Source organism: Myxine glutinosa, chromosome 7, assembly GCF_964187855.1.
Source record: "Myxine glutinosa chromosome 7, kmMyxGlut1.1, whole genome shotgun sequence".
NCBI classification, from domain to species: domain Eukaryota; kingdom Metazoa; phylum Chordata; class Myxini; order Myxiniformes; family Myxinidae; genus Myxine; species Myxine glutinosa.
Window position 1 is genome coordinate 49262164 of NC_136267.1, and position 26642 is coordinate 49288805.

Here is a 26642-nt window from a genome sequence, read left to right on the forward strand (position 1 = left end):
ATCACAGCATCTGTAGAATTTTCACCCTTTTAGTCCAACTCCGTTTCGCTGTTATTTGGTGGAGCAAAAAGTCAACTGAGCTTTATAGATATAGATATAACATTTCATTGAAAATCATGTTGTTCCTCTATCATAAACTGATGTTTGTGGACAGACAGACAAACTGACGTTTGTGGACAGACAGACAAACTGACACAATTGCTTAACTCCACTTTTCGCTTCGCATGCGTGGGGTATTTTACACACAGTTAAAACGATTCACACCTGTTAGTGTTTACCAAGGCAGGCAGGATGGCATCGAGATACATGCACTCACCTCCAAGTTGGCTAGCCAGGGTTCGAATCTGGGCCCAACTATAAATGTCAGACCTTGCTCTGCATACGAAAGAAGAAGAGTTCCCCAAGGTGTTTAGAAAATATCACATCACCCGTTCGTTTATACATCACAATTGTTTATTCAAACTTGCACGTTTAGACAAAAGCAATTAAGTGGGTAGTGTCATTTCAGAGGTTAAGGAAAATTGAATGGAAGGTGGCGTGGCATAAATTTATGGTATTTAATGGTTTTACAGCTGAATTAATGTGCGGTGATGGGCACCAGAAGCAAAACCAAGGAAAGCAACCGTGATACAATTGCAAGATAATTTATTTGTACACAAATATAATGGATCTCATATCTCTCACTCGAGGCTCACATTTTCACAGACTTCAAGGCAATTATATCGACCAGGCAGGATTAGAACACAGCAGTTATGAGGGGTTAACCCTTCACTTAACTTGTACTGAAACTATGTAATTTGATCAGGGTATCAAAACCCAATGTGGAATGGAAAACGAATCTTAATGGTGAAAACGTGCCGGTGTGCATAGGCAGACGTGTGGAACTTGGTATGCCGACTGTTACGTAATTCATCGATGTCACGGAATTGTTTACAATCTTGATATGCTAACTCAAGAGGAGCAAGACGCTGACCGATGAAGGCTCGATTCACCCAACACGTCTGCTTCTTGCTTCCTTCAATCAGAGTCCTGTTGATTCCATCCTACCCAAGGGCCTTGTCTTAAGAATGATACCACGGGATATTTAACGTCGAAAATACCGACGTGACAGATTCATTTAAGGCCCCACCGGATGCTCTCTAATGCAGCCCCCTTTGATTCGAAGCCCATGACAATGGCAGTTTTGGTCGGATTAATCTTTGCCTGCAATCGAAGGTGAAAACATACAGTCCAGAGGTGAGCATTCTTCGACAACCCTCGAAATATCCTTCTGATAACGATAAACAGAGTAAAGAGCAAACAGCTGCTTACAGTAGATGGAAGCAAATATATTCCATCGTTTTAAATTGCATCAGTATCACAGAAAACAAGACAATGAAATTTTTCAAATAAATAACCTTTGTAATAACATGGAGAGAGAATAAGAGAGAAAGACAGAGGGATGAGCAATTTCTTTTCTTGTACACTCAAACCTCCATGTTCTTCATCCATCCATAGTCTTTGCATTGCAGTTGCCAAAAGTTCTTAGAACGAGAGGAAATGTTGAGCCAAAGGGTGTGGAAGTATCCAATTAAAGAAGGGGGGTAATCAGTGCCTCTGGGACTCGTCAATCTTTGGACCAGAACCTGAGCAGCATCATTAAATTTTCCTCCCGGGCTCAGGTAACAATTAGACAAAATAAAATATGCTTGTTGGAGAAGAAGAAGTGGCCAAATAATCCAAAACAGGTCATTTAGAACAATGTTGTTCAACATCATTCGTGAACATCCCAAATCTCTGAAAGCAGTGGTGGAAGCTTCTTGTCCTGGAGTCGTAAAGCAAAGACCTGCTCAGAATGTACACTTGAGAGGGTACGCAGCGCAACCAACTTCATCAGCATACGTGGGAACCTTCGTGGGTCCTGGGAAAGGAGGGAAGAGATAAAAGTCAAACATCAGAGCAAGAAGGAACCCAAATTTTCTCTGATATATATATATATATATATACATAATTAATATATATATATTTATATATATATTATATATATATATATAATATAATATATGCATTATATATAATAAATATATTGTTATGAATTTTGGGGTAGACTGATATATAGATCAGGTAGATCTGTGTGGGTATCATGCTCCGACTGTCGTGAAGAAGAAGAACCATTTTGATGTACATAAGTCGTGGTGGTCGGAAGAAGAAGAACCCCCCCCCCCCCCCCCCCTACAATGAAACTCACCGGAAGTGCAGGCAGGAAGCGCCCACACATTCCACCAACATGGCGATAAAACATTGCTAAGGCCGGCTGAGGCCATGCCCACCGCGATGGATTGGTCGAGGGATTGATGGGTAGATCACACCAATGGGCGGGAGTTAACCAATGAAAGGCCAGAATAAGAAAGGACTCGCTATTGGGTCAGGTGTCGACCAACAGGAAGGCCAAGGAAAGGAGGGACTCGTGATTGGTCAAGGCAGGGGCAAGAGGCTGGCCACTGATTGGTGGAAGGAAGGCCGAGGGGGAAGCAGAGCGCCGATTGGCCAGGTACCACCGATGACGTCAGGGGCAAGTAAGAAGCGGCACGCTGATTGGTGGAGAGGACAGCTGACGTCACGAGACGGCCAATAAAAGAACTGGCTGGCCGGCATTTTCTTCTTCTCGATTTGGATCCCTTCGTGCCTGGACCTCTTCCCTCTACTGCCTCTTGGATTCCTTTGCCTTCGACCTCTTGCTCCTCTCGCCCACCTCTGCCCTCGACTCTTGCTTCTGGTGCCTGCATGCGAGTGTGTGCTGAAGAGAGTACGAGTGCTGTGGCGTGAGATGGACCATGCAGCGAGGCCTGTTTTCGCACCAACGTCGGGCGCTTTTCCCGCTAACAGCCTGGAGCGGCGCCATTCCCAAGGAGAACGCCATTGGCGCAAGATTGGAGGTCACATCTTTTCGAAGCTGTCCATGCGCTCACACTTTCGAAGTTAAGTAATTTTTCACAATTGTGTTTTTGTCCAAACTGTATCTATCTTTCGGTGTGTGTAACTAGAGTGTGTCTTTAGTAAGATTATCGGTGTTAATTTTTCATACATGTATAAAAAATCGTCGGTTAATTTGTGTCGCGTATTTTGAGGCCCAGTAGGCTACCGTGTCCGACCTTGAGGCTTTCTTTTTCTCTCAGCGGTGCGTCGATTGCGCTGCAATCACTTTCGTTCTCTGTTTTTGTCCCAGTCTTTCACCCCATACTTCCTTGTTTAAAATCTCAACTCAAAAAAAAAAAAAAAAAAAAAATTCCTTCTCTGTTCTTATACACTTATTCGTTGTTCTTATTTGTTCGTTCGTTCTTCGATCACGTGTTTCACCCCCATTTCCATTTTCCCAGATAATTTTCACTGCTCAATTTAAAAATGTTTAAACTTTCCCCTGAAGAACTGTATTCTGTCGTATATTATAACACCTTTTTCTTCTTCTTCTATAAAAGGATGCTTTCTACTTGCTCACCAAATCTATTCATTCCAAAAAAAAATTCCATCTCTTACAGTTCCTCTTTTCTACATTCCCGAAACTCTCCCGCACTCCACCCCTCCTTCAGCGTCCTCAAAAATATTTTTGACTCGAAGGTCACAAGAAACTCATTTTGCAATAAATGTTCTTTTCCCATTAATCGTACACTTTTCAAAATCCAATCTGACCCCTCCCCTCCAAATCTTCCCCATCACCCCTTCCCTCCAAAACTTCCCCATCACCCCTCCCCTCCAAAACTTCCCCATCACCCCTCCCCTCAAAATCTACCCCCTTGCCCCTCCCCTCCAAATCTTCCCCATCACCCATCTTTTAAATATTCCCCCTTGCCCCTCCCCTCCAAATCTTCACCATCACCCATCCCTTTCAAATCTTCCCCCTTGCCCCTCCCCTCCAAATCTTCCCCATCACCCCTTCCCTCCAAAACCTCCCCATCACCCCTCCCCTCCAAAACTTCCCCATCACCCCTCCACTCCAAATCTACCCCCTTGCCCCTCCCCTCCAAATCTTCCCCATCACCCATCTCTTTCAAATATTCCCCCTTGCCCCTCCCCTCCAAATCTTCCCCATCACCCATCCCTTTCAAATCTTCCCCCTTGCCCCTCCCCTCCAAATCTTCCCCATCACCCCTTCCCTCCAAAACTTCCCCATCACCCCTCCAAAACTTCCCCATCACCCCTCCCCTCCAAATCTACCCCCTTGCCCCTCCCCTCCAAATCTTCCCCATCACCCATCTCTTTCAAATATTCCCCCTTTCCCCTCCCCTCCAAATCTTCCCCATCACCCCTCCCCTCCAAATCTACCCCCTTGCCCCTCCCCTCCAAATCTTCCCCATCACCCATCTCTTTCAAATATTCCCCCTTGCCCCTCCCCTCCAAATCTGCCCCATCACCCATCTCTTTCAAATATTCCCCCTTGCCCCTCCCCTCCAAATCTTCCCCATCACCCCTTCCCTCCAAATCTACCCCCTTGCCCCTCCCCTACAAATCTTCCCCAACACCCATCTCTTTCAAATATTCCCCCTTGCCCCTCCCCTCCAAATCTTCCCCATCACCCCTCCCCTCCAAATCTACCCCCTTGCCCCTCCCTCCAAATCTTCCCCATCACCCATCCCTTTCAAATCTCCCCCCTTGCCCCTTCCCTCCTAAACTCCCCCCTCGCTCCTCCCCTCCTAGACTCCCCTCTCACCCCTCCTCCTCAAAGCGCCCTCCCCACTTCTTCCCCCTTCCAACTTTCACCTTCATCTCCTCCAGCCTTCTGCCTCGCTCTTCCCCCTCCTGAAATAACACCTCACTGTGCCTCACCCAATCACCATCAAACCTCTTGTCCGCCCCATTCTTCCCTTTCTCCAAGCTATTCTGAAATCTCTGACACACCTTCAACAGCTCTCCCTACCACGTCCTCCACTTCCACATCTTACCCTACCCCTCCACCCCCCCCCCCCCCTGTTCTGTATCCGATGCTCCCCCTTCCTCTTCATTAACGGTATGGACCTCAAACATCCGGGGTCTTCGCTCAAACAGGTTGCTTCTGACAAACCAGACGTGATCTGCTTAACAGAAACTTTCCTCCTTCATGATGTCTCTGATTCCTTGGTATCTCTCCCAGGTTATTCCCTCCTCCGGGATGACAGACCTGAGCCTCGTCCTGGAGGTGGGGTTGCTATCTTTATTTTAAAAAAAACTCTTCCTCACTCGCCCTGCACTGCCCTCTCTCCACCTCACCCCCAGGAATACCTTTGGCTACGGCTTCCCCTTCGCTCCCACCTTTTGTTCATATGTGTGTTGTACCGTCCACCAAACAGTGATGACTCCATCTACATCTCAATGTCTGATAATATGGACCAACTTCTATCTACCCATCCCAACTCTCTCTTCCTCATATGTGGTGATTTCAAATGTCACCATGCCAGTTGGCTGGGTGTGGGTACCTCTCTCACCAGCCATGGCTCTTCAGCAAAGGACTTCTGCGACTCACTGGGACTGACACAATCTGTCAATTTCCCGACCCAGATCACAGTCAACGGAGCATCTTCTCTTCTGGACTTGGTTATGACTAACTTCCCTGAAAATGTCTGCTGCTCTTCTTCTGCTCCAATCGGCTCATCTGATCATGTGCTTGTTAAAGTGGACATCTCTCTGACCATTCTCAGTGAGCCTCCTCAGCATTGACGATTCTGGCATTTCACTCAGGCCAACTGGCATGGTCTTCAAGAAGTCATCAATCATCTGGACTGGTCTCCCATCTCTACCGCCTCTGATATCAACTCATCCTGGGAATTCTTCCAAAGTAAATTGCTCTCTCTCATGCACAGATTTATCCCATGTCGTCTTCAGTTGTCATGCCCTTCCTCCCGTCCATGGTACACGGAATCTTGTGGTGAGGCTGTTGCCCAGAAACAACTTGCTTTAGTCTCCTGGAAAGCAAATCCAACGGAAGGAAATCTCATTTCCTTTCACAAAGCCCGAAACAAGTGTGTGTCCACCCTCAGGAGAGCCAGGAAACAATATCTCTCCGTTCTCAAGACCGAACGCTCTTATCTGTCTCCCTCTTCCAAATCCTGGTGGTGTCTGGTCAAATCTGTTTCTGGTGTTTGTTCCCCCTCGATCCCCTCCCTCACCTCAAACAGCCACACAGCTGACTCCGCACGTGAAAAAGCTGAATGCCTCAACTCTGTGTTTGCCTCTAAATCTTGTGTCCCAAACCCATCCCTCTCTGTACCCACCGTACCCAGTCATACCCAGCTGCTCCTGGACTCTGTGTCCTTTCCTCCTGACAAGGTTGAAAAGTTTCTGTCAACCCTCGACTCTGATTCTGATTCTGCAACTGGACCTGACGGCATCAGCCCACGGGTCCTAAAATCCTGTTCTTCCGCTCTTTCACTCCCTCTCTCTGTTCTCTTCACCCTCTCTTTTGCTCAAGGTCATCTGCCACCTGCTTGGAAATCAGCCAACATCACCGCTTTGCACAAAAAAGGTGCAAAAACAGATCCTAGCAACTACAGACCAATCAGCCTTCTCCCAATTATCAGCAAAGTCATGGAATCCATCATTGCTTCAGATATGAAATCTTTCCTCTTCTCCAATGGCTTGATCTCTGATCATCAATTTGGTTTTAGACCTGGTCACTCCACTCTGGACATGCTGTTTCTGCTTTCTCAACAATGGATGGAGGTCCTCAATGCCAAACACGAAATTAGAGCGGTCTCCCTTGACATATCACGTGCATTCGATACGGTCTGGCACCCCGTTCTGCTCACCAAACTCTCCTCCTTTGGTATCCATGGAAATCTCCACGTATGGCTGGCGGACTTCCTCTCTAGTCGTAGTCAACGAGTGGCCCTGATGGGTTTCTCTCATCTCCTCTTCCTGTTCAGGCTGGAGTTCCCCAAGGCAGTGTTCTGGGCCCTGTGCTTTTTCTGGTCTTCATCAATGATCTCTCTGACTCTCTTGAAAATCCTCTCTATCTCTTTGCTGATGACTCTACTCTCTGTCGCTCCATTCCTCATCCCTCAGATCGGCAGTCTGCAGCCTCCTCACTCTCTGCAGACCTGGACAAAATCACAGACTGGGCAAACAAGTGGAACATGTCTTACAATCCTGACAAATCTCACACTCTTACGATGTCTCTCCGAAAAGACCGACTGGACAACCCTCCCATCCACTTTCTGAACAATCCTCTCCAAGAAGTTCTGTCACTCAAGCTTTTGGGTCTCACTATCTGCCATTATCTTTCCTGGAAAAACCAGATTTCAAATCTGGCCTACAAAGCCAGTCGCCGACTGGGCATCCTCCGTCGTGCGAAGTCCTTCCTTGGCACACCTGAGCTCCTCACCACATACAAGGCTTTCATCCGCAGCTCAATGGAATACTGCTCTCCCCTCTGGGCTGGTGCTCCTGCCTCACACCTAGCTCGTCTTCACGCTGTTGAAACCAATGCGTTCAGAATCATTGGAATCTCCCGCGATGAAGCTAACTCCAAGGGCCTTTCACTCACTCACCGCAGGCAGGTTGGTGGTCTTTCCATCTTCTACCGACTCCTCTCTGGCCTTGCCCCCCTAGCTCTCTCTGGGCTCTGTCCCCCAAATATTCCTACAGGTCGCAGAAAATCTGACTGCAACCCTCTTATGGTTAAACTGCCAAAATCAAGACTCTCTGCTCACCTTCACTCCTTCATTCCTTCATTCCTCTTTTCTCCCGCCTCTGGAACAAACTCCCTCACTCTCTTCAATCCCACTCCACCCTCCAGGTCTTTAAAACAGCTATTCACCACCATCTCTTATCTTCCCCCATCCAAAACCTTGATCTTTTCTACCCCCGCTAATTTCACCCCAATTCCACTTTTTTGAAATACCAACTTCTGTCCTGGAAGTCCTTGGTGTCCTTGGGTTTTATACTTCTCCCACCCCCCACCCCCCCTTCCCACCCCTCACCCTGCCACACATCTCCCGATGTCCCAGCTCTCAAATGGTGTGTTTGTGTGCTTCCCCTTCTCTCCCCATCTTGTCTTCCGCTCCCTCTTTTTATATATTTTGTTTGTCTGTTTGATTTGTTTGTGAAATAAATGTTAGCTCTTTCACGAGCCTCGATTCTGTATACAAAAAAAAAAAAAAAAAAAATCCACCAGGAGATTTGAAAGAGAGAGAGAGGGGGGTTTGGGTCACAAGATTTTGAGGCAAACACAGAGTTGAGGCATTCAGCTTTTTCACGTGCGGAGTTAGCTGCGTAGCCATTTGAGGTAAGGGAGGGGATGGAGGGGGAACAAACACCAGAAACAGATTTGACCAGACGCCACCAGGATTTGGAAGAGGGAGACAGGTTTGAGAGTTCAATCTTGAGAGTAGAGAGATATTGTTTCCTGGCTCTCCTGAGGGTAGACACACACTTGTTCCGAGCTTTGTGAAAGGAAATGAGATTGCCTTGCGTGGGGTTTGCCTTCCAGGAGGCAAAGGCAAGTTGTTTCAGGACAACTGCCTCACCACAAGATTCCATGTACCATGGACGGGAGGAAGGGTATGACAACAGAAGACGAGATGGGATAAATCTGTGCAGTTTACCTTCGAAGAATTCCAGGGATGAGTTGATGTCAGAGGCAGTAGAGATGGGAGACCAGCCCAGATGATTGATGGCTGCTTAAAGACCGTGCCAGTCAGCCTGAGTGAAATGCCAGACTCGTCAGCGCTGAGGAGGCTCTCTGAGAATGTCCAGAGAGATGTCCACTTTAACAAACATATGGTCAGATGAACCGTTTGGAGCAGAATAAGAGCAGCAGACATTTGCAGGAAAGTTTGTCATCACCAAGTCTATAAGAGAATATGCTCCATTGACTGATATCCGGGTCGGGAAATTGACAGATTGTCGTTTGCTGAGGTGCCATGGCTGGTGAGAGAGGTACCCACACCCAGCCAGCTGGCATGATGACAGTTGAAATCACTACATATGAGGAAGAGAGAGTTGGGATGAGTAGATTGAAGTCGGTCCATGTTATCAGACAACGACATGTAGATGGATTAATCATTGTTTGGTGGATGGTACAGAACACATATGAACAAAAGGTGGGAGTGAAGGGGAAGTCATAGCCAGAGGTATTCCTCGGGGTGAGGTGGAGAGAGGGCAGTGCAGGGCAAGTGAGGAAGAGAGTTTTTGTTTTTTTTAAGATAGCAACCCCACCTCCAGGACAAGGCTCAGGTCTATCATACTGGAGGAGGGAATAACCAGAGAGAGATATTAAGGAATCAGAGACATCTTGAAGGAGGAAAGTTTCTGTGAAGCAGATCAAGTCTGGTTTGTCAGAAGCAACCTGGATGGAGAGATCAATCAGGTTTGAGCAAAGGTCCCAGACGTTTTAGGTCCATACCGTTAAGGAAGAGGAAGGGGGAGCATCGGATACAGGACAGAGGAGGGGAGGGGTAGGGTAAGATGAGGAAGAGGAGGAGGTAGGGAGAGCTGTTGATAATGTGTCAGATATTTCAGAAGAGCTAGGGGAAAGGGAAGGATGAGGACAAAAGGCTTGATAATGATTGGATGAGGCACAGCAAGGTGTTGTTTGAGGGGGTGGGAGCAGAGCGAGGAAGAAGGTTGGAGGAGATGGAGGTAAGAGGTTGAAGGGAGAGGAAGCGGGGAGGACGCTTTGAGGAGGAGGGGTGAGAGTGGAGAATTGGAGAAAAAATGGAGGGTGGGTAGATTTGAAGGGGAGGGAGGAAGGGGGAGTTTTTAAATGAAGGGGTTTGGGGGGAATTTAGGAGGGGAGGAGCAAGAGGGGAGTTTAGGAGGAGAGGGGTGAGGGGGGGGGGGGGTTAGGAGGGGAAGGATGAGTTTGGATTTTAGAAAGTGTTGGACAATTAATGGAAAACGAACATTTATTGCAAAATGAGTTTCTTGTGATTTTCAAGTCAGAGATCAATTTGAAAATTTTGGAGGAGGGGTGGAATGCAGGTAAGTTTAGGGAATGTAGGAAGGAAGAACTGTAATCGATGGAATTTTTATTTGAAATGAAGAGATTTGGTTTGAAATGAAGAGATTTGAGTTTTGAAGGTGAAGGGGGAGTTTGGGAGGGGAGGAGTGAGGGAGGTGTTTTGGAGAGGAGGGGCAAGGGGGGGTTAAGAGGGGAGGGGGAGGGGGGGTTTAGGAGGGGAAGGATGGGTTTGGATTTCAGAAAGTGTTGGACGATTAATGGAAAACGAACATTTATTGCAAAATGAGTTTCTTGTGATTTTCAAGTCAGAGATCCGTTTGAAAATTTTGGAGGAGGGGTGGAATGCAGGTGAGTTTAGGGAATGTAGGAAGGAAGAACTGTAATAGATTGAATTCTTATTTGAAATGAAGAGATTTGGTGAGCAAATCGAAAACAACCTTTTAAAGAAGAAGAAGAAAAGTGTGTTATAATACACAACAGAATATTGTTGCGGATATGGGATTTGGCCTCCATATCCGCTTGTAAATATTCCCCTATTTCCCCAATACTCCCCAACTATCCCCAATCCCCCATTCCCTAGTCCCATTGTCTGTAAACAACACTCTGTAGAACCGACCTTCCCCTTTTTCCCCCATTAAATGTCGTGCCCAGGTCCACCGCATCTCACGTAGACAACTTTCGGACATCTTGCTAGTTATTCTTAGTCTATGTCAGTTAAGGACTCGTTTCCATTAATTCTGACTCTTCGTTGCACCAGAATGTGATTGTATGGCACCAGTAGTGAGTTTAGGACCTCTCCATACCTCCTCCCATCTTCCTCATGAAACCACAACAACAACAACAACTACAACAACAGCGCGCGGGGAGTGTGCGTCCTCACTCCGGCTTGGTTAGCCGCCATTGCCCATGTGCTCCGGCGGGGTTACCACGAAGGGGCTGACTGTCGGCCCCTCGTCAAGGGCGGAGCCCGGTAACCCCCAGCACCCAATAAGAAGCAACGGGCCGATTCCATCTGGGGCGGAGCTAACGAGCCGAGGGCGTGTCACTCCCCGCCGGATATACGCAGCCACTTACCGGACGTGACGTGAGATGCGCCCCGAGCTTGAAGTGAAGAGAACCAGACGCCACCTCCGAGCGCTGAGAGACCTCCCTGCATCTTTTGGGCCGCGCTATCCTGTCCCTGAGCACAAGGTGCACCTTGTGCTGTCCACCGACTACCTGCCCTTCCTTGCCATCAATCCCGGTGTGAGTCAGTCTTGTCCTGTTTATCTGTGGTCTGTCGGGGTTACTATAAGACCGTGATTAAGTGCCTACCTTCCTATGCTGTACCTCTTGTCCTTGTAATCTCAACGTTCCGAAATATTATAACCTCCTCCGGAGGTCTTGAGAACTGTACCCCTGGTGTCGTGTCATTTAACCCAGCCGTTGTGTCCTTTCCTCAATTGATTTAGCGTAGCGCGACTCGGCCAACGTTCGAGTATAATCGGGTAAACTGTGCAGACGCGGTCATACCAAACCGCTCGGTAAACCAACATCCAGAACCGCGTCTGTAACATTTGGTGTCGGGAAGTGGGATTCGATCCGGAGCGCGTTTCACGCGCTCGAAATTATAACAGCGAAATTTGATTGTGTTTTACAAAAAAAATAAAAACCCGAATTTTGAAAGTCGCGCTATGGCAGACCAAGACGGCTGGGTTCCGGTAGAAGAGAGTGAGGCAGGGTCGATCCAGGACCAAAATGAGGGACAAGAGGAGAGCGAAGCAGTGAGGGTAGCAGATTCGCAAAATAGCGTCGTCACGCACGAGGTTGCAGACGCACAAAATGGCGCCTCGCACATGGCCACGGCGACCGCGCCCGCGACCGTGGTAGCGCCGCCGATGGATTGGGGCCTATTTATGGAACAAATAAAGGCCTTTATGGTTAAGTCGGGTGAAGAAATGAAGGACGAGATGAGGGCTAATAGTCAGCAATTGGGAAACCAAATTGTGGGATTGAGGGCTGATAGTGAGCGATTAGAGGGCCAAATGGGGGTAATGGGAAGCCAAATGGGGGTAATGAGGGACGAAGCGAGGGGTACCGGTGAGGGGTTAGACAAGAAATTTGGGAAGTTAGACAATAATTTTGAGGGGTTAGACAAGAAATTTGGGAAGTTAGACAATAATTTTGAGGGGTTAGACAAGAAATTTGGGAAGTTAGACAATAATTTTGAGGAGTTAGACAAGAAATTTGGGAAGTTAGACGACAAATTTGAGGGGTTAGACAACGGGATAAAAGAGGTGAGAAATGGGTTAATGGGGGTAGAAAACAGAATGGCCGCTCAAGAGAATCAAATGGAAGGGATGCAAAAGGGGTTAGAGGGGTTAGAAAACAGGATGGAAGGCAAATTGAGGGACATGAGGGACCAAGTGGAAAGGGAAGTTAAACAAATGGGGCAGCAGATAGAGGGGGTCAGAATGGGGGTAGAGACCAAACTGGATGCTCACAGGGAGGAAATGGAGCAGATGAGGGTGGCATCTGGGCAGGAGATGCAAGTGATGGGAGAGGAGATCAGAAGAGGTGTGAGTGAGGAGGTCGGAGGAGTGCGCGAGGAGGTGAGGCACTGTAAGGAGCACATGGAGAAGGAGGTGAGAAAGGGGACTGTAAAGTTACAAGGGGGCATAGAGGACCTGACGCAGGAGGTGGAACAGCTGACGGAGGGACAAAAAGGACTAACGGAGCAGGTTCAAAGGAACACTGCGGTATTAGGAGGGTTAAAGGCGACACAGAAAGAACTAAAAGATGACTTGATAGCGACGAAGAGGGAATGTCAGATGGTACGTGAGGGACTGACAGCGAGGTTGGACGAGGTGGTAGAGGTAATGGAGACGAAGGACCGGCAGGTGAGGACGCACATGGAAACGGTCAAGGTAGCCTTAGAGGACGAACTTGAGGAGACGTACCGGGGAATAAAAGAGGTGAAGCAGAAATTAGAAGAAGTGGAAGAAGGGGTGAGCGAAATTAAGAAGCGACGGAGAGGGGATAAGAAAGAGATAAAAGAGGAGATAAAAGAATTGGTCCAAAGTCTGTGTTTGGATCGTGATGATGTGCTCATTAACCGGATGAGGGATTCGCAGGTGATGGAGGAGAAGCGAAGAGGAAGAGGACCCGGTGTAAGTGGTGACCAATATGGTCGTGCGTATGATGCGCCAGGGGATTTAAGAAGCTTGGGGGTCGAGATGGACCCGGGTGTTCGTGAGAGGCCGTTGGTGAAGTGTGCGACAGGTCTGGTGTGCGAAAAAGGAGGTGTGCGAGAAAGTCCGACTCTGGGGTGTGTGAGGAAAAAGTGCGTGCCAAGGAGTGAGGGTGCTGGCGAGAGTGAGTCGGTCGTAGCGCGTGTGCGAGGGAGCACATGGAAGCGCGGTGTGGTAAGTGTTACAGAGGGTGTGACGGGAGAGTGTGCGCAAGAGTGTGCGCGAGAAAGGTGTGTGACGGACAGGTGCATGGGGAAAGAGTGCGCTGTCAAAGGCAAGGAAGAATGCACGCCTGTGGTGAGTGTTACAGAGGGTGTGACGGGAGAGTGTGCGCAAGAGTGTGCGCGAGAGAGGTGTGTAACGGACGGGTGCATGAGGAAAGAGTGCGCTGTCAAGAGTAAGGGTGAGTGCGCTGTCAAGAATGGAGGTGAGAGTAGTGAGAGTGACAAGGAGCGTGAGTTGGTTGTGACAGGTGAGAAAGGATGCACACCTGGAATGGTAGAGCGTGAGTGGGAATGCACGCTGGAATTGGTAGTGAGGCACGTGGTTGGGTGTGCGAATGAGAGCACACCTGTGATTGTCACAGAGGAGGTGACCGAGGAGGGGGCGCGAAGAGGTGTGTTGGTGAGGTGTGCGACCAACGAATGTGTGCCAAAGTGTTCGGTGGTCAGGTGTGTGACCAAGGCTGTGAGTGGAATGAGGGTACCTGGGTGTGTAAGGAAAGGTACAAGGAGCATGGGAACGGCTGGATGTGTGAGCAAGGAACGGGCTGCGGGGTGAAAGCATGCAGGTGAGGCATCGAAGGTAACCGGGTTAGAGGTTAGAGCGACTTTTAGCCGAATCGGGCCCTCGGTGCGTGCCGGGCTTCGCGTGCCGCGAGAACCAGCGGGGATCCGAGCCACGGCGGGTTCGAAAGGACCGCCGTGCGCGATCCACGCTGGGCCTCGCTTTGAACAGCCGCATCTGTGCTCCACTAGGCGGAGCGGGCAGCCCGATAGGAAGGATCGTCATGGCGACCACTTTTTGTTGAGGCATACCGGCAGGTCGAGATCGGGCCATGGGATGGCTCCGTGCCGAGAAGGTGCGTGGGATCTCGGCCCGAGTAAACCTCCTTCCCTGCACCGAATGCCGGACGCATCCAGCCGCTGGCACAGAACAACCCGCATTCATGGCTTGGCTGTACGAAGCCGAGCTTTAGAAGTGAATTGGCGCACCGAGAGGCATTAGTAAGTAGACTGTAATGACGGGGATAGTGTTTTGGCCCCAAAATTAGAGAAAAACAAAATTTGATGATTGGCAAAGGATTGGCAGTAATGATTGGCAGATGATGGGCAGTGATTGGCAAATTGTTGATTTGTTGAAATTTGATGTGCCAAATTGGTAGTGGGAGATGCCCGATGTGGTGGGATGGCAACTCTGTCATCCCTCACAAACGTGGGGCAAAGGAGCAATAGCTTATGGGGTGTATGGCAGTGAAAACTAGCCCGGGTGGGTTAGAATATTGATAGGGACCTAGAAGATGACATTAGGTAACGTTAAGTTTAGTTAGTGACTGATACCTGTAGTGGGGACGCAGGTAGTTTAGTGTGGATGATAATGACGAGGGAGCGCAATAGTTTAAAGGGACGACAGGGAAGCGCAAGTTTCAGAGGGGAGTAGTTAGATGAGATGATGCCGTGTGGTTGAGAACTGGACAGGTGTGTGGAGCAGTGGATGAGTAGTGAGTGTTGTGGATCAGCGCGAATGCGCTTGGGGAGAGAAGGGTGCAGGTGGCACCAGGTGTGAGAGCACAGGTGTGCAAGTACAGGTGTGTGGAATATATGGAGCAGAGAATGAGTGGTGTGGAGAGAGTTGGAGTAAGTGGTACGGAGTGGTGTGCATGGTGCGAAGGTGTGGATGGGGGAAGAGTGGACCCCTTTCACGAGTACCCGGGGCGGGTAGTGTAAGTGTTAGGTAGAGGGTATAGGTAAATTGTGGTTGGATATTGGCATTTGTGGTGCGGTTGCAGAATGGTATTGTGGATGGGTGCATTATGTTGTGGAAATGGCTGGGCGTGTAGCCTGTTAGTGTGTGTAGTTGGTTGGGCACTCCACCACTGTGAGGATGTCGGCCAGGTGAGGCCGCAGGTGGGCTCTGGGAGCCGGTAGAGTTGTGGATGGGGCCCGAGGATCCGGAGGACAGACCCGGGTAGCCCAGTGCCAGAGAGGGCACCGAGTGGGGAGAGCGCCAGAGGGCCTTCCCCTGGTAGTTAGGTTAGGGTAAGGAGCAGGTAAGCTCGGAGGCAACTGCAGTGGTGGAGGTGTGCAGGTGGGTAGACCCGCTGGGAGAGGTACACGCCACAGCCCAGAAATTGTGCGAGGGCACCGGGAGATGAATCGGGGGAGTGAGACCCCAAATTGAAAAGCACCACAGTTTGGTCAATGGGAATTGGTTTTTAGAACCCATAGTGTAAGAGGGCCAATGGTTTGGCAGGAGAAAGACCCCGGGTAATGTAAAGTTGTTAAAGTCATTTAGGAAATAGTTAGGATTGATGAACCTGTCGCACCATACGCAGCCACTTACCTGTGGTGATGATGATGACTCCACACCTGTGTTTTCTTTGTTTTGTGTACAGGAAAGGAGAATTGCTGTTGGATTTGTGAGACGCATCACGACGTGGATGAGACATTGGGGTGATTCCATCTCTCCCTCCCTAGGAGGGACTGATGATGAATTGGTGATGGCAAATTATGATGTTGAGTTGGAGATGGCAAATTTTGATGAGAGTTGAAAATGGCAAATTTGATTGGTTAGGAGGGAGAGAAGACGAATTTGGTTTATGGGAGGAACGGGGAAGACAGTAGGGACGTTGTTGATTTGTAAAGTAGATGTTTATGGGTAGTGTTGTGTTTTGTGGATACAGTAAGGGGTAAGGGAGGGGCAATGTAGGTTACCTGGTGGGGGGGGGGGGGGGCGTACGGTAGGAACGTACCTGTCTCACCTGGTTCCCATGTGCCCCCAGTGTGCATTACCTTATATTGCGTGCACTTTTGCGCCCTTACCACCTTACTCACTTGTTTTCTTCTTTTGTCTCCCACCTCCGAGGATCTGGCTTTGGGGCAGAGAGAGAGGAGAGAGAGGTGCTGGCTCCGCAGTTGTGGGCCTGCACTTTCGCTGCTTGCTGCCGGGATCGATACACCATATGGACCGCAATGTTTGTGGCCGCCCACCATGGACCGCAGTTCTTTAGCGGGCAAGCACCACCCGTTGATGGACCTATGGGTCAACGTGGCACCTATGCCATACAGGTGAACCACTTTTAGTTGGCCCCCTGACGGCCACAATACAGAAATGGACGCGGTTGGTGCCTTTCTTTATTTTTGAAAGAAGCAGAAGGCCAAGTGCACCACATGAAGGCAAGACCAGCGGCAGAACATCGGCCGGCTGCGACACCACCGGTGATTTATAAACACTTTATTGGTGCACCGGATGGTGCTGACTGTACATGATGGGGTGGTGCTTTTGGTGCTTGGAAGGGGTGCTCTGCACATTATTAAAGGCCGTAAGGCCACAGAGCACTCGTGGGTTGGTGTATCGATGCTGGCATGCGTGCTCTCTCTCTATGCATAACATCTGCATGTGTTCCTCCAAAAACAGGTCCTGGATCGTAGTGTAAATATCAGCGTAGTCTTGTGTAAATAATGCTCCCTACCGGCTGTATGTTTAGTTTGCGAATTCTTTCCGCGATTCGGTTATCCTGTGGGTGTGTTTCTGTGAGGAGAAGGGTGCAACGTCGCAGGGGGACATATTTACTCATTTGTGAATATCTGTAAAACTGTCGCACTCAGGGTAGAGTTAATAGTAGAGGGAACTACATCTGAGTGCCACACTAAAATAGGTAAAAATTTATCGGGTCGGGACGCCCCGAGGGTAGAGAAGGGTGCAATGTTGCGGATATGGGATTTGGCCTCCATATCCGCTTGTAAATATTCCCCTATTTCCCCAATACTCCCCAACTATCCCCAATCCCCCATTCCCTAGTCCCATTGTCTGTAAACAACACTCTGTAGAACCGACCTTCCCCTTTTTCCCCCATTAAATGTCGTGCCCAGGTCCACCGCATCTCACGTAGACAACTTTCGGACATCTTGCTAGTTATTCTTAGTCTATGTCAGTTAAGGACTCGTTTCCATTAATTCTGACTCTTCGTTGCACCAGAATGTGATTGTATGGCACCAGTAGTGAGTTTAGGACCTCCCCATACCTCCTCCCATCTTCCTCATGAAACCACAACAACAACAACAACTACAACAACAGCGCGCGGGGAGTGTGCGTCCTCACTCCGGCTTGGTTAGCCGCCATTGCCCATGTGCTCCGGCGGGGTTACCACGAAGGGGCTGACTGTCGGCCCCTCGTCAAGGGCGGAGCCCGGTAACCCCCAGCACCCAATAAGAAGCGACGGGCCGATTCCATCTGGGGCGGAGCTAACGAGCCGAGGGCGTGTCACTCCCCGCCGGATATACGCAGCCACTTACCGGACGTGACGTGAGATGCGCCCCGAGCTTGAAGTGAAGAGAACCAGACGCCACCTCCGAGCGCTGAGAGACCTCCCTGCATCTTTTGGGCCGCGCTATCCTGTCCCTGAGCACAAGGTGCACCTTGTGCTGTCCACCGACTACCTGCCCTTCCTTGCCATCAATCCCGGTGTGAGTCAGTCTTGTCCTGTTTATCTGTGGTCTGTCGGGGTTACTATAAGACCGTGATTAAGTGCCTACCTTCCTATGCTGTACCTCTTGTCCTTGTAATCTCAACGTTCCGAAATATTATAACCTCCTCCGGAGGTCTTGAGAACTGTACCCCTGGTGTCGTGTCATTTAACCCAGCCGTTGTGTCCTTTCCTCAATTGATTTAGCATAGCGCGACTCGGCCAACGTTCGAGTATAATCGGGTAAACTGTGCAGACGCGGTCATACCAAACCGCTCGGTAAACCAACATCCACAACCGCGTCTGTAACATTTCAGAAAGATTGTTTCAGGGAGGGGTTTCAGGGGTTTGAAATGAAGAGATTTGAGTTTTGAAGGTGAAGGGGGAGTTTGGGAGGGGAGGAGTGAGGGAGGTGTTTCGGAGAGGAGGGGCAAGGGGGGGTTAGGAGGGGAGGGGGAGGGGGGGTTTAGGAGGGGAAGGATGGGTTTGGATTTCAGAAAGTGTTGGACGATTAATGGAAAACGAACATTTATTGCAAAATGAGTTTCTTGTGATTTTCAAGTCAGAGATCCGTTTGAAAATTTTGGAGGAGGGGTGGAATGCAGGTGAGTTTAGGGAATGTAGGAAGGAAGAACTGTAATAGATTGAATTCTTATTTGAAATGAAGAGATTTGGTGAGCAAATCGAAAACAACCTTTTAAAGAAGAAGAAGAAAAGTGTGTTATAATACACAACAGAATATAATACTTCAAGGAAAAGTTTCAACATTTTAAAACTAAACCGTGAATACTATCTGGGGAAAAATTCCCTAAATAAGGGCATGAAGGATTCCTAAGGGGGATTAAGGAATCCAGAACAGGTTCAGAAGCAGTAACAGAAGAATAGGAGATTGACAGCCAGGAGAGCAGAGAGTGAAGGAACAGCGAGGTGTATAAGCAAATGTGTTAGTACGGGAGGAGAGGCCTACTTATTAAATTTTTCGTTAATGTTTTTTTGAAGGTTAGGTGAAAGTGGATCAGAGGAAGAAGGATAAAGTTGAAGACGTATGGTGAGAACTGTAATTGGAAAGGTGTCAGCTGGAGAGGATTGAGTTATGAAGGGAGAAAAAAAAAGAAAAAAAAAAGGAAAAAAAAATCGGGTGGGGCGAAACACGTGGTCGAAGAACGAACAAACACGGGGAGAGAAGGGAATTTGATTTTCTTAATTTTTTTATTTATTATTATTATGAAGACTTTAAACAAATGGTCAGATGTTCGGGGAAGTATGGGGTGATTATAAGAATGGAAAAAACTGAGAGATCGAAAGTAAATGGACCACAAACGAACATCGAGAGGAAACAACAAAACCTCGAGGCCTGGAAAACCAGGCCTGAAAAATGCGGCAGGAACCAACCGACGATTACACACAGGTATGCCCGATTTACACATTTTAAACATTTCCCGGTGTGTACCCTGGTTTAGAATAGCTACACCGTATACCTGCGTGTCGTAAGAGGCAAAAAAAAGGGTTGGCGTCAGGAAGGGCATCCGGCTATAAAAACATTGCCTCAAAAAAAGAGAACCATGACAATTACAACTACATATGGGCAGGGTACAGCCCGAAGTGGAGATCGGTTTCTGAGGTTTGGGACATGGAATGTAGGGACAATGACAGGGAGATCAGGAGAAGTGGTGGAAGTATTGGTCAGAAGAAGAGTGGACATATGTTGTGTGCAAGAGACGAGATGGAAGGGAAGTGGTGTGAGAATGGTGAAGGGTAGGAAGGGACAGAAATACAAGTTTGTGTGGCAAGGGTGCCCGGAAGGCGTGAATGGTGTTGGTGTCCTGTTTTCTGAGGAGTTTGTAGACAGTGTGGTGAGTGTGACAAGAGTGAGTGATAGGTTGATGATGGTGAAAATGATGATTGGAAAGCTCTTGGTGAACGTCATCTTGGGATATGCTCCGCAGGTTGGTCGGAGCGATGAAGAGAAGGACAAGTTCTGGTGTGCGATAGACAAGCTGATGGAAAATGTGAAAGATGAGGAAGTTGTTGTGGTAGGAGGAGACCAAAATGGACATGTGGGAAGGAGTATGGACGGTTTTGAGGGAATTCATGGGGGTTACGGATATGGTGTGAGAAATGGAGAAGGTGAAAGGATTTTGGAGTTTGCTGATGGAGCCGATTTGTTGATTTGTAATACTCAGTTCCAGAAAGAGGACAATAAGCCTGTTACATACACGTCAGGTAGGTCGACGACAACCGTTGACTACCTGCTGGTGCGTAGGCGAGATAGGGGGCACCTCCGGGACACAAAGGTGATCCCGGGGGAGGAGGCTGTTTCACAGCACCACTTGTTTGTCTTCGACATAAGGGTGAAAGGTGCGAGGAGAGCTCGGCGGGTGAAGTACCAACCGAGAATGAAGGTGTGGAGGTTAAAAGAGGTGACAGTAAGGGAGGCATTAAAAGAGAGGCTGAGTAGGGTAGAGGCTGATGCGGTTGAGCTTGAAATTGGTTGGATGTCAATGAAAGATAGTCTGTTGGGAGCCGTTGGTGAGGTATGTGGATGGACAAAAGGACCACCGAGGCACTCGGAAACATGGTGGTGGGATGATGAAGTTGGAAAGAGAATTGACGAGGAGAGGAAGAAGTTAAAGGAGTGGCAGAAGGCGAAGGGTACGGGAGCAGAAAAAGCAGAGCATGACAGTTATAAGGCAGCCAAGAAGGCCGCAAAGAAAGAGGTAGCAAAGGCGCAGGAGGCATGTAGGAAAATGTTCGGAGAACGCTTGGATTCGGAAGAGGGTCAGAGAGTGGTATTCAGGATTGCAAAGCAGATAGCGAAAGAGAGGTGTGATGTGATGGGGGTGAGTTGCTTGAAGGATGAAGTGGGACAAATCGTTGTGGACCCAGATGGAATTAAAGAAAGATGGAAAAGATATATGGAAATGCTTTTGAACGCAGAGAATGAATGGGATGGCAACATAGAGAGTAACCCAGTTCTAGGACCGGCAGAGAAGATAACTGAGAATGAAGTTGAGGAAGCGATAAAAGCAATGAATGAAATGAATGAATGATCGTTTTAAGGCCATTTTCCCCGCTAGAGCGGGGGTTAGCCTTGCGGGCCCCATGACAATCATGGTTCCCTGTTTTGAAACAATGTTTTTATGGCCGGATGCCCTGCCTGACGCAAACCCTTGGTCGCCTCATACGATGCGCAGGGATACGGTGTACCTCTTCTAAATCGGGGTACACACCGTGATCATTCATCCCAGCAAGCTGGTACTCAATTTGCCGACCTCGGAAGGATGACAGGCTGAGTCAACCCCCCAGGCATTAATTCAGCGATCGACCGGGATTCAAACCCAGGATCCTCGGATCCCAAGCCGGCACCCTAACCGCTAAGCCAACACCAGGCTATATTCAACACCAGCAGCGATAAAAGCAATGAAGAGTAGAAAAGCGGGAGGGCCGACGGGAGTTGTGGGAGATATGTTGAAGGCAGCAGGAAGTTGGGGTGTGAAGAGAATGACAGAGATCTGTAATCTGGTGGTGAAAGAGGGCCGCATTCCAGTGGATTGGGAACTGAGTACCCTCGTCCCTCTATACAAGGGGAAAGGTGACCCTCTGGACTGTGGCTCGTATCGAGCGATACAGTTATTGGAGCATGGAATGAAGGTATTGGAAAGGGTGTTGGAGAGGAAGATAAGGAAGAAAGTGAAGATCGACGAAATGCAGTTTGGATTTATGCCAGGAAGAGGAACGACAGACGCGCTTTTTATTGTGAGGCAGTTGCAGGAGAAGTACATGGAGAAGAGGAAGAAGTTGTTTCTTGGGTTTGTTGATCTGGAGAAAGCATTCGATAGGGTTCCACGTGAAGTATTGACATAGGCATTGAGGAAGTTAGGAGTAGAGGAATGGTTGATCAGAGTCGTGATGGCAATGTACAAAAGAGCGTGCACAGCTGTAAGGACAAAGGACGGGAACAGTGGTGAGTTTGAGGTGAAGGTGGGAGTGCATCAGGGGTCGGTACCAAGTCCACTACTATTTGTAGCTGTGATGGAGGTGCTGGCTCAGAACGTAAAGGAGGGTTTACCGTGGGAGTTGTTGTATGCAAATGATCTGGTGTTGATTGCAGAAAGTATAGATGGACTAAAGGAAAAGCTGAACAAGTGGAAGGAATGTATGGAGACAAAAGGTCTGAAGGTGCATATCGGAAAGACGAAAGTGATGGCAAGTGGTAAAGCATGTGGTGAGGTGGAAAGAACTGGGAAGTGGCCATGTGCTGTGTGCAGGAAGGGTGTCGGAGTGAACTCCATTCAATGTACAATGTGCGCTGAGTGGGTTCATCAAAAATGTAGTGGTCTGAGAGGGTCATTAACCAGTGTGGCAGCTACATTCAAATGTAAGGTGTGTCCAGAGGGAGCTACAGATGGAGGAAATGTTGAGTTGAATCGTGGAGATGGCGTGAAGCTGGAAGGTGTGAAAACATTTTGCGACCTCGGAGACATGCTGAATGGAGAAGGTGGATTAGACTCGGCAACAGTTGCTGGAGTGAGATGTGCATGGAAGAAGTTTCGGGAACTGAGTGGCATGCTGATGAGGAGGGGGGTGTCGTTGAAGCTGAAGGGAAAGGTGTATGCTGCATGTGTGAGAAGTGTTATGATTTATGGGAGCGAGACATGGGTAATGAACGTAGAGCAGCAACGAAGGCTGGAAAGGGCGGAAATGCGAATAGTTCGGTGGATGTGCGGAGTGTCGTTGAGAGAGAGGAAGACAAATGATGAATTGCGAAAGATGATGGGAATAGAGCCTGTGATTGATGCTGTGAAGAGGAACAGGTTGAGATGGTTTGGTCATGTGTTGACGAAGGATGAAAGTGACTGGTTGAGAAGAGTGATGGAAATGAATGTAGAAGGAAGTAGAGGACGGGGAAGACCGAGAAAGACTTGGCTGAAGATGGTGGAAGAAGAAATGCAGGCAAAGGGGGTTATAACAAGGAGAGATGCAGAAAATAGGGCAAAATGGAGAAGATTGTCATGGGGACCGCAAGGCTAACCCCCACTCTGGCAGGGAAAATGGCCTTAAAATGCATGTTGTTGTTGTTGTTGTTGTTGTTGTTGTTGTTGTTGCTGTATGCACGATTTACACCGATATCTAACTAGAAACACACAGTCGGCACTCACACCATAAAATAACAATACAGTTTTGACAAAAATACAAATGGCAAAAATTCTTCACTCTGATAGCTTGGAGAGCTTGGAAAAACACACAACCCTCGCCGGCAAAACCAGAAGCGGAGGTGGTTTTGGACCAGCTCACTCAGCTCCAGATTCACCCATTTGAGCAATACCAGTGGATTTCCTACCTCAACAACAGAAAAGGAATCAAAGAATTGCTCTTAATGTCAAGGCAATCTTCAAAAGGATTTGGCACAATGGAAGTCAGAGGAGTTCAAGAAAAATTTCTGTCCTGTGTGGCCAGCTATCTTAAAGATAAGCACATTCAGACAGTTCTGAGAAGACATATATCAGAAAAGAGAAGTATCAGTGCCTGGTTTGTGTAATGATAGTGTGCATTGATGATCCAAGCTATTGCCTGATAAATCATGTCAGATTCTATCCAGATGATGAATGAATGAATGAATGAATGATCGTTTTAAGGCAATTTTTCCCCACTAGAGCAGGGGTTAGCCTTGCGGGCCCCATAACCTCATGGTTCCCTGTTTGAGGCAATGTTTTTATGGCCGGATGCCCTTCCTGACGCCAACCCTTTGTCTCCTCTTACGATGCACAGGGATATGGTGTACCTATTCTAAATCGGGGTACACACCGGGATCATTCATCCCAGCAAGCTGGTACACAATTTGCCGACCTCGGAAGGATGACAGGCTGAGTCAACCCCTCTGGCGTTAATTCAGGGATCGACCGGGATTCAAACTCAGGGATCCTCGGATCCCAAGCCGGCACCCTAACCGCTAAGCCAACACCAGGCTCTATACAGATCTCAACATCTATACAGATGATAACATGCTATAATGAATGCTTAGTGGAGGATGGTGACCCTGTCCAGTCAGCTGCATCACCAAATTGCGCAAATCAACCTTTATGGTCTCAAATGGAAGGTCATCTTTGGCCAAGGGAAGTGCAAGGTGATAAGCCTGAGTAAGAAGAAACCAGTAAAGTAATCCAATCTCCTAGGTTGTGTGTGAATTGGGTCAGATATGTGTGAATTGGGTCAGATGTGTGTGAATTGGGTCAGATGTGTGTGAATTGGATACTGGAAGAAATTGTTGATGAGCTCATTGTTGACGATTACTGATCCTTTCTGCCAGCTACCATCCCTGTGTGGAACCATATTCCAGAGGAGATGGTTTGGATCCCATACTAACTACTGTACATTGGTATGAAGACTTTCTGTCAAAGGTGCCACTGTCATTTGAGCATGACAATAATTAACAATTAAATCTCTAATGCATCTCGGCTTTAATCAATGTATGTAGTGTTGTGGACATCCAAATTTTGTGACATTTATTTGTAAATAAAATAAAAGCGATTGCTAATATTACCTGTGGTTGGGTAATGCGCGTATAGCTGAGTAGTGCTTCTACATATGGTTGCTGTAGCTTTTCCACCAGTTCAGGACTCTGAACACTTGGCCGATCTGGACCAAAAAAGCCAAAAGCATAACTTCAGCAATGCAATCAAAATAGTACAATACAATATGATGTTTCACAGCAAAGCACAAAACACTAGTGGAATACAATAAAAGCATCACCATTGTTTGAGATGCCAAAAAATAAACTCTTGAGCGGAATAAGGTAATATAACAGTGAAGGGCTAAAAATGGACTTGAGGGAAGAAATAAGTATTGAAGGAGGGGTTGGGAAGGGGAGAGAGTGGGACGCGTGGCAATGGAGTGCGGGACACGTGGCAATGGAGTGCAGGACACGTGACAATGGAGTGCGGGACGTGTGGCAATGGAGGATCAGATCTGTGGAAGCAATAAACCACAAAATGGAGCCTAGTCCAATGGCAGTTTCCTAGTCCATTCACCGGCAGAAAATATGTTGATGGCGATGAGTAGAGCATACTCTGCATCATCCAATCCAAGCTCCTTCATTCCACGAGAAAATTCAAATATTGGTTCGATGAATTCTACCTGTAAACCTGTGTTGGTAAGAAGATAGGTTGAAAACATGGAACATGAGTATAGGAAGTGGGAGCGAACAAAGCCATTTTTGATTTTTGTATTACAAATGTCATGACTTGTGGAAAAAAAACTACAATAATATGGAACACTTCATGGGATAAACAGGTAAAACGATCAATTGAAAAAGAAATAAATAAAAATGATGGGATTAATTCATTGTTTGTCAACTTCATGCATCCTATTTAAAAAATGGCACTTTAATGATTTCTATTTTTTTACAACAAATATTGCCATTCACATCTTTGAATTTATTTTACGTTTTCATTTTTTATCTAAGCTGATGGAAGGAGACCACTCCTTTTGCATCTTCAGATACATAGAGCTGCCGAAGCAGTTTCCTAGGCTATTGGGCACAATCCTGGACTGGTCGCCACTTTGACGAAGAGGAGACTCAAATGGCTCATTCTTCACAGTAAGCTGGTACTCATTTTGCCGACCTCAGAAGGATGACACGCTGAGTCAACCCACCTGGTGTTAATTCAATGGCGTGACAGGGGCTTGAATGCAGGACCCTAAGATCTCAAGCCAGCCACCTCAACCGTTAAGTCAACACCAAGCCATGAAAAGGCAATGTACTGATAGTAATTGGCAATGTGGGCAAATATTGACAGAACAAGAAAGGGAAAAGGAAAAGGGGGGAGAGAGCATAGGCGACCAAAAAATAACATGCAAGTAAGAGGGTTGAGTATGGTACGGTTAATTGAGGTATAAATATGGGTAGGGATGGAGGATGACACGACATGGTGGTGCTCCGCAGTCTTGAAGCCCTGGATGGAAGAGAGCAACTAAATCACCAGCTGTAACCATTTCACAGATGGTAGAAAAGAGGAACAAAGCAGTGGAGGTGTGCAGCAAGCCAGGATGTAGTTTAACCAGGAGGAGGTTACAGGAATAACGTGTGCATCCTGGAGTAGTTTAGGTTGGTTGTCAGTCGTCAGAGATCTCTGACAAGAACCTGCTCAACCTGCGATAACGCACACCAGAAGGGCATACTCAGTTTTTACTCCGTTTGTATCTTTGTTTTCTTTCTTGTTTGTCCAAGCGATATCTCAGTCATCCTTTGAGCTAGGAAGCTGAAATTTGGGCACAATAGTGAGCACGTGCTTTGGCAAAAACGGTATTTTTTTTATTTTTTATTAATAGTTTATTGATTAATCACTTAATTATTGATTAAGTATTTATTTATTTTCTCTCACATCTGGGAAATATCTCAGGCACCTTTTGAGCTGGGAAGCTGATATTTGGACATGACAATGACCAAGTGATTTGTCTATAAAGGGTATTTTTGTTTTATTGATTAATCAATCAATTGATTAACTGTTTAATTTTTTGATTCAGTACTTATTTATCAAAAAGTTACAGATTCGGATGAAACAGTGGTGGTTTAGGTCTGCTATTAGCCAATTTATTAAGAAATAAAAAAGATTTACGATTATTATTTATTTCTTTTAATTACACAATTAATCAATCAATTATTGTACACTGCTCCTTCCCAATTCCGTCTCCATGTGCTGCACAGCGGCATCGCCAGGCGCAAAAAGCTATGCTGTTGGCATGGGATATGTTATTTATTTATTTGGCATGGTGGCGGTGTACTTCGAATGTAGCTTTACTTGTTATTGTTAGTTTTCTG

General features: G+C 47.6%; 1 protein-coding gene across 3 annotated transcripts in view; it reads right to left on the reverse strand.

Moving 5' to 3' along the window:
- Nucleotides 1-628: 628 nt before the first annotated feature.
- LOC137431212 (oxysterols receptor LXR-beta) overlaps nucleotides 629-26642 on the reverse strand; it is a 70440-nt gene continuing 44426 nt past the window's right edge. For all 3 annotated transcript variants that reach the window (XM_078781684.1, XM_078781683.1, XM_078781686.1), the window contains 3 exons: nucleotides 24853-24966; nucleotides 24366-24460; nucleotides 629-1900 (listed from right to left, as the gene is read on the reverse strand). In XM_078781684.1, the coding sequence (XP_078637810.1) occupies nucleotides 1754-1900; nucleotides 24366-24460; nucleotides 24853-24966 (356 nt within the window). In that variant the 3' untranslated portion in view covers nucleotides 629-1753. The remainder of the gene's footprint in view (nucleotides 1901-24365; nucleotides 24461-24852; nucleotides 24967-26642) is intronic.